At 44.7% G+C, this 20,618-nt stretch overlaps 1 protein-coding gene across 2 annotated transcripts; it reads right to left on the reverse strand.

The window, feature by feature from the left end:
- Positions 1-435: 435 nt before the first annotated feature.
- On the reverse strand, positions 436-20,025 carry dmrt3a (doublesex and mab-3 related transcription factor 3a). Of its 2 annotated transcripts, XM_038803956.1 has the most exons (3): positions 19,666-20,025; positions 1,887-1,902; positions 436-1,400 (listed from the first exon to the last, which is right to left on the reverse strand). In XM_038803956.1, the coding sequence occupies exons 1-3, from the start codon at positions 20,023-20,025 to the stop codon at positions 436-438; spliced, it is 1,341 nt and encodes a 446-aa protein (XP_038659884.1). The 2 variants fall into 2 exon arrangements, with proteins under 2 accessions (XP_038659884.1, XP_038659883.1); XM_038803955.1 differs by lacking the exon at positions 1,887-1,902 and having other exon boundaries at positions 19,647-20,025.
- Positions 20,026-20,618: the final 593 nt, after the last annotated feature.

The following is a 20,618-nucleotide window of genomic DNA, read 5'->3' on the forward strand; positions in this document are numbered from 1 at the left end:
TTCTAAGTCTGGATTGCATGAAAGCTGTTACATTGCTTAAAATATGCACCTGACTGGTGCCAAATGTAATGAATGAAACAGTTGTTGTGAATGACATTTTGCGCAGCTGAATATGTATATCATTTTCATTTATTTGCATTTAAAATGGTGGGCGTGCTACAGATAGCTGTTCAAGTGCCTAGTTTTTTTTTCACTTGCCATCATGATCACAGCATATTACATGCATTAAGAAGTATGGCTACCAGTTATACATATTCTTAAACTAACACATCTAATCATGACAATATAAACTGGATAACTATGTATTATAATCCTTTGGCTATGCCCAGTTAGGGATAGTAATTAGTGGGTGGAGTATCTACTTGGAGTCCTTGTTACTACATTCAAGTATTTTCCTTTTCATATTCTATTTGGTGAGCGATAACTACATATTATTTACGAGGATGAGTTCAATGTTCTAGAATCTGCAGAATCAGACCTTTCACCATAGTCCTCCTCTGTATAAATGGGTTGTTTGGTAACCATCGAACAGCCCTCATCAGCAACTGAAAGCCTAGGATCATTGGTAGGATGAGTGGAAAGTACTGGGGAACTGCGAAAGATGCCAGCTGAGGTGTTTGGGAAAGGGGCGAGATACTGTGATCTGAGCTGGTACTGCTGCTGGAGTGTCATGGTGTTCCATAAAGCAACATCATTTGATATAAATGGATTTCCCTGGTTTCTACTCAGGCTGTTCCTCAGGACCAGTGGGTAGCGAGGAGGCTGAGGAAATGGGTGTTGTAATGGCATGGCCAGCGGGCCTGACATGACATTGCCAGGATCACTGGAGAATCTCAAGGAATCTGGGACCCTGAAGGCTGATCCAACAGACCACTTAGAGGAGGCAACGGGGTAGGAGCCAAAAGCATGTTCAAAAAATGTCTGTCCATTAGAAGATACAGAGAGGACATCCGGGGTTTCTGCGGGTCTATCGGAAGCCAAAGCAGAGCGACTTGACAGAAGAATTTCAATGGCACCAACAAGGTCACCCCCACAACCTTTCAAAATCAGCTCAAGGACTGTAGCTTTGTGATTTGGGAATATCTTCTTCAGCACTTCAATGGGAGGTCTGTTACCTTTTAAAGAGAAAGGAATTGACACAGTTCCAGAGAGACTCTCCATCAGTAATTGGTTTTGGTCCAGATTCAATTTGGAGCTTTCTGGTGCTGTTTCCAAGCCATTGTCACTCTTCTCAACTGGAAACCGTTCTTCATCAATCACGGCCATTTCGGGGCTCTCAGCCGTGTAGCAATTCTTGCCTTTTGCCAGGTCTGGAGAATTTGTTTGTCCTGACTCTTTGTCACTGTACGATTCCACTGTCTCATCGGCAACCTGGCTGTCTAAACGTTCCTCACTTGTGTCTAAGGAATAAAAGAGAGAAAGATGAACCTGATGATAAACAGTTTCAGGATGCTATCAGAATTCTAAGCTTAATAATGAACCTTGTGGTCTGTCTAGTACTGAAGCATGAAATTGTCAAGAAAACACAAGCATAAAATAGTCATAGTAAGCTGAGCCATTCTGATTGTTTTAGAATATTCTCAATTATTATAGGTTGTTCAAATAAATCGTTATTTTACTCCTCTGAGCTTTGTTTATCAGCAAGACATATATTTTTGTAAGAATATTACATGCTGGCTGTTAAGATACATATCTATTTATGTGTACTGACATATTTACTTAGAAGCTATGGAATTAATCAAAATACTTTGGTGATTTCAAGGATAGAACAGAGGAAATTATCCCACATGGTGTACATTGATTCCATCTGGGCTCTGAATCGAGATCAAGCACTTCATACATGCAGGGAAAGAGAAAAAAAAGGCAGGAAGAGATTTCTCCCCCACCCCCATGAGGTTGCCCCTCCTGTTTTTAAAATTATGCTTTCGAACTTTTCAGCTTTTTGCCAAGGGTAGCTATATTATTTTGCATTGTTGCCCAAAATAAACATTGTGCATCCCCAAATACATACTTGGATATATTATATAACAGAAAATTCACATTATGAGCAGAAATATACTGATACTACTAAAGTAGCACTGTATGGGACCACGAGCAGTTTACTGCTACTGCAACCCTCAGTTCAGTAAGGAAGCAAATAATGTAATTCATAGCTTCTCTGCGGTATCAAATTCTAAGAGTGGATTCATTCCCAGCATTATCCGGAGCCCCCATGGCTCTGTTCTTTTTTTCTCCTTTCGAAATATGACCTGACATTTAGAACTAGCAAAAAAAAAGCACAACTTTTAATATCGCAGTACAGCACATTATCATACAAAATCAATGGGCAGGAAAAGACCAGCTGGTCCAACTTGCCTACCCCACACAACAATTTGGCATCAAAATTCCCCACCACGTTTACCCGCCAGCCCAAATAGCCAACTGCCCACTATCTGTCGCGTCATCTATAGAAAAAGTTTTCAAAAACTCAAAAGGCCAATCATAAGCAAAAGAAAGCTAGGAAATTTCTCACCAACCCCCTCAGGTGATGGAAACTAGTCTAGTGGGCCACATTGACCATTTTATTGAGGGATTTTTGTTATGGGACTGTTACATCTATTTATGCTTTGAAATACTGTATCAAACAATCAAATCACACTTCCATGCAGCTACCACCAGGCTGGATTAGTTGAGATAGCATGCTATTGGGCGGGATTCTCCGACCCCCCGGTTGACGGGCCCCCTGCGGCGAATCTCCGGCCTGCGATGGGCCGAAGTCCCGCCGTTGACAGGCCTCTCCTGGCGGCGTGGATTAAACCACCTACCTGACCGGCGGGATTGGCAGCGGGGGCGGGCCCACCGATCGGCGAGCGGGCCTGTGCCGTGGGGGTACTCTTTTCCTTCCACCTTCGCCATGGTCTTCACCATGGCGGAGGCGGAAGAGACCCCCTCCCCTGCGCATGCGCTGGTATGACATCAGCAGCCGCTGACGCTCCGGCGCATGCGCGGACGTACGCCGGCCGGTGAAGTCTTTCCGTGAGAACCACTACGGCGCGGGCCTAGCCCCTCAATGTGAGGGCTTGGGCCCTAAAGGTGCGGAGAATTCCGCACCTTTGGGGCGGCCCGACCTGGAGTGGTTCACGCCACTCCGACACGCCGGGACCCCCCTCCCCGCCGGGTAGGGGAGAATCCCGGCCATTAGTCACAATTGGAAGCAAATTTTCCTTTCTTCATTTCTTGTTCATTTTCTAATTCCATCAATGCATTTTTCATTAAATTAAGCCAATTTTTTAATGCACTATTCATTAAGATAATCTAGTGCTTCAAATTGCCCAGTCATTCCAGCAGAAACCCACCATAAATTCATTTGGAGTCCTCCAGGTATCCTCAAACTCAACCGAAACCTGTTCCTCCAGTTGAAATGAAATGAAAATCGCTTATTGTCACAAGTAGGCTTCAATGAAGTTACTGTGAAAAGACCCTAGTCACCAATTTCTTGGGTGTAAAGAGCTTTTGGATGTCTTGTTAGTGTCTGTGCAATTTCATGCTCCCCCCGCACCCCACCCCCACTTAATGGCCACTTGAAGGCCTTTTCCCATCCAGTCTCAGCTTTCAGGCTGTCAGCTGCCAGATATCTCAGGGTGGGAAACAGAAAAAGTTAACATTCTCAATCTCAGATGGGTAGTTAGGGGCTACCCCTATCAGAAACCCCCTTCTTATCAGGTACACCCTCCCCTCAAGGGGTAAATAGCTCCGAACCTCCTCCTTCACCTCCCCCCTGTAGCTCTTGCCCAGCAAGGGCGAGATCAAGATTGCACTGGGCCTCGTGTGTCCCGTACATATCGCAAAGTTTTTCACCAGGCGTGAAGGCTGATTTTGGCCTTTCCCGGGATTCAACCACCATGTCCCAATGCAAAGTCAGGCACAACAAGGTCTTGGAAACGTGCTCCTCATTTGGCACTAATGGGCGAAATTCGGCCACCACTTTGCACCCGGCACAGAGCCGGGTTCAACAGGTCAATCCCGCAAGAGCCCCAAATCGGGTTCCGGACCAGACCGATCACGGGGGCGATTCTCTGACCCCGCACCGGGCCAGAGAATCACCGGAACCGCGCCATGATGCCGGCGCGGCGCCGGCCGTGGACCGCTGGAATCGGCGGGGCCGCCGATTCTCCGGCCTGAACGGCCGCGCCAATATGACAGAGTCCCGCCGGCGCCGTTCACCCCTGGTCGCTGCTGGCGGGAACTCTGCGGGAACGGTCGGGGAGCAGCCTGTGGGAGGGGGGAGCGGGGCTCCTTCACTGGGGGGGCCTTCGATGGGGTCTGGCCTACGTTCGTGGCCCACCGATCAGCACTGACCCCATATTGGGTCGGGGCCGGCGCGCTAAAGAAGTCCCCCACGCATGCGCAGGTCGGCACGGCCCAACTGCGCATGCGTGGGTTGGCGCAGCGCCCATTTGGCACCGCGTAAGGAGGCTGGAGTGGCGTGAACCACTCCAGCGCTGTGCTCCCCCCTGTGAGGGTCAGAATCGCTCGTACCCGGGCCCTGTTCACGCCGTCGTGAAACGCGATGGCGTTCACGACGGCCCAAACACTTGGGCTCAATATCGGAGAATCGCCCCCCATGTCACCCGACTCGCTTCACTCGGCATGATCTGAATCACAGCCTCACTGAGCATGATCCAGAGCAGCATATTTAAATGTGTCATTAAGCACATTTAAATATCCAGATGCTGCTTTTACACAGCGCCTGCAATTTAACGAGCCTGCGATTGGGGTGTTGTTTTGTGCTAGTTTCCACAAACATGGACCAGGTGTGATGGTACCTTGGGGGTGGGGTTCTTGGTGGTCATGAACAGGGTAGGGTAGTGCCGTGGCATTCCCCCAGCACATGGGCACCTTGGCACTGCCAGCCTAGCACTCTAGTAGTGTTCCTGTGGCACTGCCAGTATGCCAGACTGGCAGTGCCAAAGAGCCTGGGTGCCACGTTGGCACTGTCAAAGGTCTGAGGGGGCCTTGCCCATGAGAGGGGAGGGTGCCAGGGGCCACAGAAAGGTTGGTGGCTAAGGGAGGGTCCTTAAAGTGGGAGGGGGCTGAAGGTGGGAGGGTCAAAAAGCTTGCCAGTGAAGGAAAGAGCAAAGTGTGCCCACGACAGGGAGAAACTCCCCAAGGCTCAAAAGTAGCGAGGCAAATCTTGGCGCTGCAACCATCAAGAACACCTTGCCAAACACGCCCCAAAGTGGAATTTGTTTTATATTTGCTGAATCGCGCAAGTGTGATGTGGCCAGTGGGTTTCAATTCCTTAAATTAACCTTGATGTGGAGATGCCGGCGTTGGACTGGGGTGAGCACAGTAAGAAGTCTTACAACACCAGGTTAAAGTCCAACAGGTTTGTTTCAAACACGAGCTTTCGGAGCACGGCTCCTTCTTCAGGATTCACCTGAAGAAGGAGCCGTGCTCCGAAAGCTCGTGTTTGAAACAAACCTGTTGGACTTTAACCTGGTGTTGTAAGACTTCTTACTTAAATTAACCTCGCAGACTTGTAATGTTCTGGTTATAAATCCTAAATCTGCTTCTTAAATTGTTTCACTTTGATCAGACATTGAAAGTGGTGACACTTCCAAATCCTTTCTCCAAGATTCTCTTGTCCAATCCAATCCCATTCATTGTGTATATATGGGAGATTTTGACCAACGTGCTCCAACATGGGTCTGAACTTCTCTTTGATTCTCCTGATTTCCTACTATAGGTTTATCAGAAACTCACCAGACCCCTGGAGGGATGACAATTTTTAGCCATTTGTGCTATTTCCCTGGGGATTACGCTAATGGGCAGCAGGGTAGCATGGTGGTTAGCATAAATGCTTCACAGCTCCAGGGTCCCAGGTTCGATTCCCGGCTGGGTCACTGTCTGTGTGGAGTCTGCACGTCCTCCCCCTGTGTGCGTGGGTTTCCTCCGGGTGCTCCGGTTTCCTCCCACAGTCCAAAGATGTGCGGGTTAGGTGGATTGGCCATGCTAAATTGCCCGTAGTGTCCTAATAAAAGTAAGGTTAAGGGGGGGTTTGTTGGGTTACGGGTTATAGGGTGGATACGTGGGTTTGAGTAGGGTGATCATGGCTCGGCACAACATTGAGGGCCGAAGGGCGTGTTCTGTGCTGTACTGTTCTATGTTCTATGTTCTAATCTTCCTCTAAAATTATAGTGGAAGATCGGGAGAATTCAAGTGCAAATTCCAAACATACTTTGTGAATTTACAATTGTGTTTGTCTGCTCAGTTGCATTGACAACCTTAGTCTTCTGCTGAATACTGCACACCCTGTGCTGGTGCCTTTAATAATGTAACAAGTTTATATTTAAACTCAATGATCATGAATGCAGAATAGGAATAAGAGATTTCTAAACACAGACCAGGAACTCCAGCCAACACCCTTCTAGACTAACATTTTCTCCAGTACTCTTATTTTGAACTAATTTCCAGTTCCATAAACTACGCTGGATCCTTTTGATTTTAGTTTACTTTGAAGAATTCTGTAATCGAAGAACTGTATCGCAGAGAGTTCCACCATGTGCTGCATTTGTCATACATTCTAAATAATCAAGGAAGTTTATCAGGCAGTCTTCTTCCACTTCCAAATTTGCACTGCACTTATAATAAAAACTGCATGTTACAATTGCTTATATTCTGCTGGTATGAAAGTCAGATAAAAACATAATAGTTATTGTGACGAACATCACACCGTACATACATCTTTGACAAATACCACTTTCCGACAGTAAAGAACACTGCTGTAAAGAAGGGCAAATCAAATGAGTTTTATTCATGAAATAGGAACATTAAATGGCATTTCTGGATCATGTGACTACCTAGGTGGTAGGGCACAAACCAGGTTGACCTTGGTCTTTCGTCGTCTAGCAATTCCAATGCATTTAATAAAATCCACTGTGTCTGTAATGTACATTGAACCTGATCTAAACTTTTGTCAACTTTGAGTGTCATGTCATTGATCAATTTTATTCATCCTCGTCAGTTTGGTTTTTAAATCTTTGAGTTTTTCCCTTTTATTGTAGACTTGGAATTTAGCAATCATATTTTGCAAGTTATTTTTTCTAAGTCAATGTACCCCCATCCTATTCTACTGAGAAACTCCCCTGGCAATACAGTGACAATGACAGTGACTCACTTGTTCCACTCCACATCCCTAAAAGTCAAATTATCACATATTTGAAAAGTCAGAAATTTCCCCCTTATCTTGGCTTCACAACTTCCCCTTTGCTTAAACAGTATGAAGCATCCCTTCAGGCCTTTAGGTATTCTGTTCTGTTGCAAATTCCCTTCATACTTTGCAACTCTAATTCAAGTAAGTTGATATAATTTATCAGATAGATATATAAATGTCTTAAATGTAATTGACGACAATTCTCAGTAGTCACATCATGGTGTTGACTACCAGCTTCTGCGATAATTGTTCAGGGACTCTTATGTAGTTCTATTCCCACTTATATGAATATAGGAAGTGCATCTCAGCAATGGCTTCTGTTTGCCTGCCCCATCGCCAGTAAATTCACACAAGGATCTATTCTGAACACCTTCTTCTACCTAATATCCTGCCTCATGGAAACATCATCCAGGAACGGGGGCCAGCTTACATATGTATGCTAATGATATCCTGTTCCACTTTACTTAACCAAATGACTACCTCAATATTATCAGCCTTGTTTGTCTAATATCAAGCCTTGAAGTCACAAATTTAATCTACTCAACAGCAAGGAAGATTGAAATACCTATCTTCACCCTCACCCTTCTATTATTATGATCTCTATCTCCCTCCCCAGCCACTTTCTCAGCAGAACCAGGTCAGTTGCAGCTGTTGCATCCTGACCAACCCTGAATTGAGCCTTAAACTATGCTTTCTATCAATAATTATCAGTAGAAATTTCAGACTTATAGGAAAGACTGAAGCACTTATAGAATTTACTATGGGAGAAATAAATATTTTTTTTACAAATGATTTTAATCAATGAAGGTAGCTCTTTCTCATTCTCAAAGGTTTGTTCCAATAATACAGAGAATTTCAAAACAGCTTCCCTTTTGCGATTGGGTCACATCTGAAAAACTTTAGAGGGCTGCTGAGGTACAGAAAGCACCAGCTCTGGCAGCTATATATGATATTCCTCACAGACAGTGAGGGGTTAAAAAGTTATCACAATGAAGCTAGATACATGGCAAAGTTGGTAATGGGAAAAGTATTTGCTTTAGGGAAAAGACAGGTGTGGGTCAAGTTAGCGGAAGTGATAACTTAGAACCAATTAGTTAAGTGGGTATGTTTCCATTGAAATAAACCAGTACATGTCAAAATGACTTGTTGGAAGCTAAGACGTAAATCAGTTGCAGTAGAAGGGATATTTAAGGAGTCTTCAGAAAAGACTGTATCATAAGAGGAAATTTGTGCTAAAACTGCAGCAATGGAATAAGTGCAGCATTCCTACAGAACCAACTAGAAAGGGGAACATGACTCAGGATCATCATAGAAATTCTTCTTTGAATACTGCCAATGTGAGGCCGGTTGCTGAGTAATGGATGTGAGTTCATTTAACTTCATCATCAAAAACTTGCATTTAAACAGCGTCTCTAAACATTCCAAACTATGTATCATTATACATCAATACATGGGCAAAAGGGCACCCAGATTATAAAATCACAAGAGTGACAAAGTGGCACAGTGGTTAGCATTGCTGCCTCAGCCCCAGGGAACCGGGTTCAATTACAGCCTTGGGTGATTGTCGGTATGGGGTTTGTCCATATGGAGCTTGCATGTTCTCCCTGTGTCTGTGTGGGTTTTCTCCAGATGCTCCGTTTTCCACCCACAGTTCAAAGATATGCAGGTTGAGTGGATTGGTCACCCTAAATTGCCCCTCAGTATCCAAAGGTGTGCAGGTTAACTGGGGGTAGGAGGTCTAGGTAGGGTGCTCTTTCAGAGGGTTGGTGCAGATGTGATGGGCCAAATGGCCTCAACTGTAGGGATTCTATGGATATCAATTCCACTTGAGCCAGCGTTGCTATCTTCTATTCTGTGTTACTGCAAATGGTCTCTGTACTTTACCTCCCAGATGATATCTTTCACAATGCAAAGTTATCTTTGGAGAACTGCAAGAGGGGAAATATACCATAAATGGCAAAACTCTTAGGAATATAGAAAGTCAGAGAGATCTGGGCGTACCGGTCCACAGATCTTCGAAAATGGCAACACAAGTGACAACGTAGTTAAGTTCGCATATGGGATGCTTGCCTTCATTGGATGGGGCATTGCGTACAAACACTGGTAAGTCATGCTACAGTTGTATATAACCATGGTAAGGCCGCACTTGGAATATTGAGCACAATTCTGGTCGCTACACTACCAGAAGAATGTGGAGGCTTTGGAGAGGGTGCAGAGGAGGTTTATCAGGATGCTGCCTGGTCTGGAGGAGGTTAGCTATGTGGAGGGGCTGAATAGACTTGGACTGTTTTCAGTAAAATGACAGAGGTTGAGGGGTGACCTGATCGAAGTCTACAAGATTATGAGAGGCATGGATAAAGTGGATGGGCAGGGACTCTTTTCCAGCATGGAGGAGTCGGTCACCAGGGAGCATAGGTTTAAGGTCCATGGGGCAACGTTTAGAAGAGATATGCGAGGCAGGTTTTTTACACAGAGGGTGTGAGCACCTGGAATGCATTGCCTAGGGAGGTTGCGGAAGCAGATACATTAACAGCATTCAAAAGGCATCTCGACAAATACATGGATAGGATGGGTATAGAGGGATGGGGCACAAGGAAGTGCTGAGGATTTTGTCCAAGGGTGGTATCGTGACCGATACAGGCTTGGAGGGCCGAAGGGCCTGTTCCTGCGCTGCATTGTTCTTTGTTCTTTAAGACAGCTTATTCCATCTCCACTGACCTACACTTGCTCCCCCATCACCCATCATTTTGCCCTGGCATAAACTCTTTTCCATAATTACTGACTGAATCTCTCTCCCTGGCCATTCTCCCAAATTGAATCAGACCATGACTTGCACATGAAATGATATGTCTATAACCAAGATTCCTTACAGCCACCTCTACAATATTGAGTTGAAACAACATATGATTCATCTGAGGCTTGATAGTAGATACACTACTTATTTTTACATATTATAGTTTGTGAAATAATTGTGTAATGAAGAAGGTTTTAGTTTGTTTCCCCAATGGACGGTCATTAGTGCATTAAATGCTATAGTAAAGTTGTGCTGCACCCATCTGTTTCAGACAATGAGTTTCAATCATTCCCCAGCTCGTTGCAAGGATTGTCTGGTTTTGGGTAAATTGACTCTGAGCATTGTTCCCTGGCACCATAACGAATTCTGATCATCTGTATTATGTGTTGAAATAGAATACAAATTTAAAATCCTAATCTTCAGCGATAACCGTTCATAAACTTGCCGCACACTATAACCACAATCTCCAAGCCTGCACCCCCTCTCAAATCTTCATCCATATTCTAATCCCATCCTATGTACACCTATCCTAATTTTCCTCATCACTAGTCTTCAGCCATCCCCATATACTTTTGGGTTACTTGCAATTAAATATAATGGAAAACTATTGGGTTGGATTTTAATGGTCTTGGGTGACAAAGTAGCAGGAAGTCTAACAATACTGTTTAAAGCGTAGACGCTGAGAAGATGTTTCTTATAGTCACAGTGGGAGAATCCAGAACCTGAGGGAAGTTTCAAAATGAGGTGCTTCCCAGTTAAGATGGAGATGAGGAGGAATTTCTTCTTTCAGAATTTGGGTAGCACGGACGGTGGCACTGCTGTCTCACAGCACGAGGGACCCGAGTTCCATTCTGGCCTTGGTGACTGTCTGTGTGGGGTTTGTACGTTCTCCCAGTCTTGCATGGGTTTCCTCCGGGTGCTCCCACAGTCCAAAGGTATGAGAGTTCAGTTGATTAGCCATGCTAAATTGCCCCTCGATGTGCAGTTTATGCTATGGGGTTATGGGGATAGGGAGGAGTGGACGGGGAAGTGTAAATGGATAGATCATTCAAAAGGGTCAGTGCAGACTCAATGGACTGAATATGATTCTATGAATGTCATTAATCTTTGGCATTATTTTGCCCAGAGAGCAGTGTCATTGAATAGATTCGAGGCTGCGTTAGACAGGCTTTTGACCTACAAGGGAGTCAAGGGTTATGGGGGACAGGCAGGCAAATGGAGTTATGGCCACAATTCAATCAACCTTGATCTTATTGAATGGCGACGCAAGCCTTCTCCCAAATGGCCTTCTTCCATTCTCATTTCTTAGGGTTCTTTGAAAAAAAAAGAAGCGTGAAGTTTTTTAAAATATGCTATTGGACATGGGGAATCAGAAGAGAAAGAGATCTTCTTGGATATCTAATTCAAATAGCGCGAGATGACTTTATTTGGAGGGATAATAAAAATAATTTATTGAGCAGGAAACATATAAGAAATAAAGAGAAATAACCTCATAAAAGGGAAATGCTACTGAAGAAGGGGGAAAGGATTTGTTGAGTGCAAGGAAAGAAAGAAAACTTGTTGACAGGAAGGGGGTTATCACTAGCTTTACTGAAAGAGTGGCTGCACACTGAACTTAGCAGAGCTTATTTATTAACAGTACATCTTTAACTTTTGATGAGCAATTCCATAGGAGATTCATCAATGTATTACAACCAAGCCATTGGTTTGTATTGAATGTTGCATATCACCTTTGATACATTGTACATTGGATTCTGAGCTTTTAATGGAGTAGGTTTCAGAAAACTTCAAAACAATGGCGATAAAGAATAATGGTTACGAACACAACATAGATCTTGAGTAATTAACGGTCATTGGGATGATCCATTTGTTTTTCTGTTGTCACAAGTAGGCTTACATTAGCACTGCAATGAAGTCACTGTGAAAAGCCCCTAGTCGCCACATTCCAGCACCTGTTCGGGTACACAGAAGGAGAATTCAGACTGTCCAAATTACCTAACAGCACGTCTTTCAGGACTTGTGGGAGGAAACCGGAGCACCCGGAGGAAACCCACGCAGACATGAGGAGAACGAGCAGATCCGCTCAGACAGGGACCTAAGTCGGGAATCGAACCCGGGGCCCTGAAGCTGTGAAGCAACTGTGCTAACCATTGTGCTACCATGCTAAAGGGAGAGTGGTATTAAAATGTAGTACTAATTAATAACTATTAGCACCAACCCTTGAATCTAAATTTACAATTTAACATTAGAAAAATAAATTTTATCTGCAGTTCTTGTCCAATTAATCTGATTAACAGATTTTAATAAACCACCTCCCAGTTTATATAAATACATTGGTTCATGAAGATTTTATCTCCGCCCTGATAACTTCTTGGGTCTTCTTCTCATAGTCTTAGAATAGAACAACAAGGTGTTAAGTGAATAATCCTATTGGGCAATATGCTGTCATGGAAGAAACTGTTGGCCAAGAAGTGTACTCTCTGTACCGTTATCACATTTGGGTACATTAACATTATTTTCTTTCAAATTAACCAATATGAGTGGTCATGGGAACACCCTTGGTCAGATCATATGATCCAGTCATGATCTGAGAGGCTCCTCTGACTTTAGACAATGGATACTCATGAGAAATCACAATAATCAACGTTATGAACCACAGTTTCAACCTATGTGAATATGTTTTAAAGTCTAATGTGCAAATTCTTGGGAAATTCCTTCATGGCTTAAATTTACAAATCTTTTTTATTTGAAACAAATAATGGCCCTTGCTTTCGGAAACAAGTTCGTAAAATGAAACATATTTTTTTTGAAATAGAGAAAGTTTGTTGAAGTGTCCATTCAATAAACTGATGAAAATGGTATGGGAATGTTCAAGTTTCTCCAGCGAGGATCAAAGCAGTGGGAGCAGAGCACGCATATTCATTTCATTTTTATTTCTCTGTGATTTTACACTTTGGAGGAACATTCGGTTTGCCTTCCTGGGAATCGTGGTTGAAACTGAAACCTTTCCCACATTTCTTCTTCTCGAAAACTCATTATGTTTCTTTCAATTCGTTTTCTAATGTAACACCATTTCGCCTCTTGGCTGTTTGATTTACGCCGCCCGTTTTTAACCCTTGCTCTTGGTTTTCAGTTCGGGAATTGCATTACAATCCTGTTGCTTGTTTTAACATTTCTCTGCATCAGACTTGGTGAAAAATATTTATTGAGTTTTTTTTGTCATTTGCCGTGAATGTTCCTTGTTTGGTAATTCCGTGTCGGGTCGAGTTTTACAATACATCTAGCCCAATTGCCTTAACCTCAAAATGGAAAGTCGTTTTAAATATAAATCATTCATTTTCAGGACAAGCTTACAAATAGCACCAATACTGGAAATCAGAAATAGCAACAGAACAGGCCAGAAATGAAGGTTATCCTGGTGGAGAGATGGTGATCGGTTTCAAGTGGGTTTCCGTCAATTTCAATTTGCCTTTTAGTGTTGTTACCGCAGAAGTACAGACGTCAGGCGGCAACTGTGTTTAACGCGGTAAACTTGTTACATTTAGAGCGGTATTTAAATAGATTGTGAGCTACAACTTCAGATGAAGCATATTGCAAATGTTATCAGACATGTCTCTGTACAGTCACGCTGTTTTGAAAAGGTCAAAGCAGCTTTATGCCACTGTTCGGTTTTAAAAGTCAGCTCAGGCGGACAAATCTCCGAGTGAATTGTTTTGGCGCCTTCGCTTGATTCCCGTGTCCAAGGGAGAGAGGGTTTAGCTCCTCCTATCATTTTGCAAAATGTAAATGCGAGACGGAAGAAAGAAGGGGGGGGGGGGGGGGGGGGAGAGATGCTTGAAAACAAAATGGGTGATGTTTGGTTAGGACAGAGGGAGACTGGGGTACTAACCCACAGAGGAGTTTGGTCATACTTGGGAGTAGGAAATCTGAAGAATATGGGATTATTCCGACCATCTCTTCAACAACGGGAAGATGACCCCCTTTAAATCTAAATAAAGAGTTTCTGGGAACAATAATCCCCCTGACCTTGAATTTCCGTGGAGAAATGCAACATTTGCGAATCAATGTCCAAAATGCCAGTGCCCTTGTGATTGATGAGGATTTACTCTCACTTCTCTCCGAGAATGCTGTTAGGAGAACTGCTGACTGGATACCAGCGCGCCGTACATCAATGCGGATATGATTGTATTTCCAAAGAACTCGCCTGTTGCTTGGTAACATTTCAGTGTTGGTTGACCTTTTCTGAAGAAGTTATTGTTGTCCCATTTCGATTGGATTTGCTTTAGACTGATTGCTGTAATTTGTTAAGAGTCTCGCGTTTAAAGCGCGATTATTAATCATCTGCACAAAATCCAATACTGTGCCATTGGCCGCATCTATTTTCACAGCGAGGTGCTAAAGTCTGCCAGCTGTAATTGCGGCAATGTTTCTTTTGAAAAATAAAGTGCTTTTTGGAACCATCAATAAATCCCCCACCGCAACAGTCAGTGCCAGACCATAATCAATTTACACATCTTTCTTTCTGTATCCGCAAATCAATTTTAAACTTCGAAATAAAATAAAGGGCGCTGCATAATCGCAAGCCAACATTGTGGAGCAGCTTCGAAGAATGTTTGGCCTAACGAATTAAATTGTATGCTTAGAAATATCTCTCTCCTCTGGGCCCTGGGAACAGAATTTAATGAAGAAATGCCATTTTTTTGTTTTCTTCGTGAAACTGGCTCCTTTCTAATTATGGATATCACGAGAACATGGAAACATAGGTGCCGAAACAGCACTTGTCCAGGCCAAGGTATGCACACACACACACACACCAGGTTGCATTGTTAACTGTTGGACTGGTTCGGGTTCCGCATTTGTTAATATCGTCCCCAAATAAACAGATAGTCGAAGGTGTTTGAACTTGGTTACGATGCAAATGTAAAGTTGCAAAACATAATGCAGCGTCTGAGTACCAGCTGCTATCCATTGGCGTGTGTGACTTTAAAATAGTGCAGTTTAAATCACCACCGTTCCATGTAGTGTGTGAAATTATTATATTAATTTCCCTACCCTGTGTTAGTTCTGAGTATAACGAATTCCGACATTAGCAAATTGTATTTTCCGAATCCCACAACCAAATGTATTCCCCTCCCTCAGTTTCCGTTCTCGATTCCGTGCCGCCCAGAACGAATTCACCTTGTAGCCAGGCTTTTGGTTCGTATTTCTTAAATACAACACAAGGGGCGAAGTGAACTCAGAAGGTTCATTTTATCATTGCTTTTGGTAATAGGTCACAGTGAAGGCTGTCAGCACTTCTCTCTTTACTCAGTATTTATATGAAAGCAAGGTGAAACATATATATTTCAAACCAGTGCGTCCGGGCCTGCCTCACAAGTAGTATTATATAAGTAATTATCTCCAGGAACCACCCTTTAATGAGATGAATTCCGACCTGCAGAATTCTTCGTTGACCGACTCTCTTGACTGTTCACATGGTCTTGCCTGAAACCAGAGGGACCCTTTCCAACTCCTTAATGGATTGCTGCCGATTTAACATTGGTTTGAAAAAACACTGCCGTCAATATTTTACCTGACCTGGCTAAGAAAACCACCACAACAAAGAACTAATAATCAAATTAGTTAAACGGATGCACCTTGGGGAAAGGTGGATTCATCTAACCCCCTAATTAAACTAGCAAATCAGCGACACCACCTATACCACTCCAACTTTACAACAATCGTCATTTTCTCTAGCCTAACGAAATATTTCAACAATCTGGTTTCAAGATGTTTGAATAACCACAACAAAATTAAACAGCACAAGATCCAACAACGGATCCATATGACCGCCGCAGCAAAACACATTTTGAATCGTATTGAAGTTCAACTTTTATTCAGTCAGTTATGGTTTTCTTGTTAATATACATGTCGCTTGTATAGAAAATATATCTCCCCAATCAAACCGGAGCTAAACAGCGACAATATATTCCGAGTAGCAGCAGCTATCTCGGTGTGGAATGCATTTACTGGAAATATAGCAAGGTCTCTGCTTGGGAGAAGAGTTCCATATCCCGATAAAGGAATGTGGTTATGTAATGTTCTGCTTAGTAAAGGTGGTTAGAGCAGAAGTCTCGCTTTGAAAAACCATTACAATGATTTTTAAAGAATTATGGTGAATGAGAAGCCGATTTAGTTCTGCAGATTTCCCTTTACTTGGTTTGATATAACAGTGAGTGTAGACACATTGGGGAACTTCCCCAATAACCTGCACCCAGCTCAAATGAACAACCATTTGAAGTGAGTATTTGTACAACAAATGAGTACGTTTGATGCACAGATACACGCCCAGTAAAGTAGGGTAACCCGATGGGCAATTTGCACACAGCAAGGTTCCCACACCGCTACAGTTGATCCGATATTGCGGGGGCAAATATTTCCTAAGACACCTGGGGAAACTGTTTTAATTTAGCTTTCTTTATCCGTCACAGTCTATAGTTTCGGCATCATCTATAGGCACCAAGCAGCTTTTTAAATATTAGTTATCATTGGACCAACATTCGTATCTAGATTTCTTAATTAAACGGCGAGTATTCTTCGTCCTTAAACATCACCTTTACAACGAATTCAGTGTTAAATGGCATGACTTGTCATGAAACTCGGGCAGTATTGTTAGTGCAACCTCCCCGTTCGCTCCGTACATCCACTTGAATGGTACAGCGGTTTGCAGAAAGACTACATTCAAAGTCCTGCAGTTCTGAAAGCTTTATTTGTATCGAGGTTAAGATTAGATTTAACATTTATGATCAGGTCCAGTCTAAACGTGCAGCAGCCAGTACTGCTATTGGAGTGACGGGCACACCGCCTCCGGTCTGAATCTATTTGAAAAGGTGTCAGGGCTCCAGGTTTATATTAACTGTGACCAGCTCTGTGTTTGTGCCAACCTGGTGCTTCGGTCAGCCTCTGCTCTGCATTAGTCCCCGTGATGTTATTCTAAACCACTTTGAGCTTTAAATTAAGGAGATGCTTTATTTATTGGAGTTGCTGTGTCGGATGTTTTGGAATACTTGAATATTTCAGGACCCGGCTCCAGCTTGCACAGCCTCGCCTTCTCGCTGTCAGGGCGGTCATGGAAACCAAGTTCATACACGGCCGACTGCAAAGTCCTTGACCGTGCCGGACCCCCTGCTCCTTGTTTGCACTGTACACGCGGCTCTTCCCACAGGAACCAGCCTTGGACATTTTCCTATCCGCGTGCTTCATTTACAGAAAACTCCCGTTTACCTGAAATCGTCCTAATGTCGATCCCTTAAACGCATTTGTTTTGTAAGTAACGAACTTTAAAACCATCTATTCGCAAAACCACCTAACCTCAGAAAGTGTCGATTGATTGGCATGGTCAGATCTTGGGGAGTTTCACTGGGGATGGATTATTTCCCGGGTTCCAGTTGAAAAGGTCACGGTTCCCTCTCTCTAACCCCCCCCCCCCCCCCCCCCCTCTTACTGGTAAGCTGGCCCAAGTTGAATAATTTGAAGCATCAGTTATTGTCTAGTATGAAGATTGCACAGACTATAGAGGTGCAGGAGTTCGCAACCAAACTTCAGAGCCGGTTTAGAAACACCCCTTACTTTCCGGAAGACATGAGAGAAGAGGAGGTGGTCAAATGCCCCTTTAGCCTCTTCTCCGAAGAATTTCAATCAACAATCGTGCATTCAAATAACTCACTGTGTTTCCATCTACACTCAAAACTTTCCCTCTGCTCGTGAAACATGCCGGCGGATGTCTCGCTGTTTTAAAAAAAAATCTTTAACATAAATAAAATAGTTCCTGATTTACATATATATTTATCCCACTTTCAACGCATGTAATATGGCACTCTGTCATTTCCCTGCTCCCTGTCGAATGGGCCTGGCAATGCCCTTTTTCAGGTTACTTATTTAGCCCTGGGACCATTCAAACTATCAAACAGCAGAGTGAAGCCCAATCGGCAGCCGGGTTCACCACACCTCACTTGGCAGCGAAGATTTTCTCTGACAATACAAATGAAAATGAATACGGGTGAAATCTGCAGGGGAGTTGTATATCGAAAGGCTGGGATATATTATATTAAAGTTTTATGTTGAAAGGGCCCTGAATTATTCTCCAAAAACGTAGAGATGTTACTTAAAAAGAAACTCTCCACCAAGAAAATCCTTCAGCATTAATTGTGTATCACACGAGTTCTGATTTAGGAAAGAAAACAGTACATCCCGCAGATTAGAAGCTGACAGAGTCAATGATGGCCGCGAGCAATCTCGGCGCCGGTATAACACAGGGCTAGACCCAGATAACCCCCCCCCCCCCCCCCCCACCCCACACACACACACACACTGTCATTGTCCAAGAAATGGACGGAATGAGAGTTTGCAATAAAGCGTTGCGCTTTGTTCTTTTTTTAAATCCACCTGGTCATCTTCGGTTTGGAAAGATTACCTCCACCTTTCATAGCTTTACTACTTGGGCGGACGTTCAGCTCAGCACTTCGGACTGAATTATCGTTTACACACTTGTGCACAAATATACACTGGAAGGGTTTGCAATCATATCCACCTCCTGATGAGCAACACACCTTAACCTGTTGAGAATATAGCAAACCCGATCATTGTTAGGTCGCATCTCTAAGTTTAGAATAGAGAATGCTTAGTAATTTATTGCAATCCTTTGATTTAAAAAGTTAAACATGGAAGATGTTAAGGCGGAGGAGGTTCACACAGGCTGCGTTAATATAATCAGCAGAAGGTTTTGTTTCTTGCCCAATGGTTTCCATCTATTCTCCCAGTTTAACAAGTCCCAGTGTGTTTATTCTGTGAACCCTGTCAGCGACGCCTCCTATCACTTTAGGAATTAAAAACAATCTTTAGTAAATATATGTCAATCAGGAGAAGGAATCAAAGCAAGTTGTATTGGGCACACAGGTCAAATCAACCCTCAGTCAGTGCTTGCTACACGTTAGTTGCTAAAGCTCTTTCCAGATAGCTCATTGAAACCCCTTCCATTTCCACCTCTATTGCAGTCCAGGCTCTCTCTCCCCTCCTGCCCTGGGATGGAGCAAACCCCCTCCATTTCCACCTCGATTGCAGTCCAGGCTCTCTCTCCCCTCCTGCCCTGGGATGGAGCAAACCCCCTCCATTTCCACCTCGATTGCAGTCCAGGCTCTCTCTCCCCTCCTGCCCTGGGATGGAGCAAACCCCCTCCATTTCCACCTCTATTGCAGTCCAGGCTCTCTCTCCCCTCCTGCCCTGGGATGGAGCAAACCCCCTCCATTTCCACCTCTATTGCAGTCCAGGCTCTCTCTCCCCTCCTGCCCTGGGATGGAGCAAACCCCCTCCATTTCCACCTCTATTGCAGTCCAGGCTCTCTCTCCCCTCCTGCCCTGGGATGGAGCAAATCCCCTCCATTTCCACCTCTATTGCAGTCCAGACTCTCTCTCCCCTCTTTCCTGCCCTGGGATGGAGCAACCCCCTCCATTTCCACCTCTATTGCAGTCCAGGCTCCCTCTCCCCTCCTGCCTTGGGGTATGAGCCGGAGTGGACATTTGATAGGAGTGAACTGAATGAGATTTTAAACAATAGCACAGCCCGCTTTGTGAAGCCCATTTGGTTCGGGTGAGGGTGGGGATGAAGCTTTCTCCTTCTTACCAGGCCTGGCTTGCAGCGCGCTGTCCGGCTGCTCCTGCTGCCAGCCTTTAGCTGCAGGCTGGCGGCACTGGGCGGGGGCAGCAGCGGCTGCTATCCCCTGCACGGCTCGGATACTGTCGGGGATCAGGCTGCCCATGCACTCGTTGGCCTGCTGCCGCCGGAGGGCCACCTGTGCGGCCATCACCCGCTGCCTCTCGATGATCAGGATGCACTTCTCGCAGGTACAGTCTTTGAAGCGGCAGTAGCGCTTGTGCCCTTTGAGCCAGGACAGGACACCGTGGTTCCGGCAGCGGGCGCACTTGGGGGTCCTTTGGAGAGGGGGTCGAGGCTGGGGCACCGGGCCAGCCATGTACATGTAGGGCGATCCGTACGCGTTCATCTCTCACATGGACAGGGGCTCAGAGATGCTGGGGGTGGATTCTAAAGCAGCAAACTTGTCTGGAGAGAGAGGATCCAGCTTTGGGGGGTGGGGGGGGGGGGGGGGGGTCAGGCAAACTCACAACTGCATCGAGAAGAGTGAATGGCGGACGCCGTGGCCACAATGATCTTTGGAGAGGGGCGAGCAGGGTTAGTCCGGTGCTGAGGTCCCCCGCGTCCAGGAGCTCACATCAGCAAGAAGGGATCTTGCACACTGACTCAATCGATGAAAGTGTCCACTTGCAGCAGAGGCACACAGCAAGGAGTCGCCAGCACTGAGGACAGAGCCACTGTACACCGATCAGTGCCACATACAGACAGGAGGTTGCAGTTGGGAAATGTGCAGCCGACTTGCAGGGTCATTGTAGACAGCTTGTTGCGTGCCCCACCTCTGTCATTGCCGGCCCGCGGACAAGATGCTCTCCTCTGCAAAGGTCAGCAGTAACAACTGGGCGAGGGGAGAAGGCGCCCTTTCCTCGCTGCCTCTCACAATGCAGCACAGAGCGGAGAATCAATCCATCACCGAGGCCCAGCCCTGCCTCCCACAGCACCCAC

This window comes from Scyliorhinus canicula, chromosome 8 (assembly GCF_902713615.1).
Source record: "Scyliorhinus canicula chromosome 8, sScyCan1.1, whole genome shotgun sequence".
Taxonomy (NCBI): Eukaryota; Metazoa; Chordata; class Chondrichthyes; order Carcharhiniformes; family Scyliorhinidae; genus Scyliorhinus; species Scyliorhinus canicula.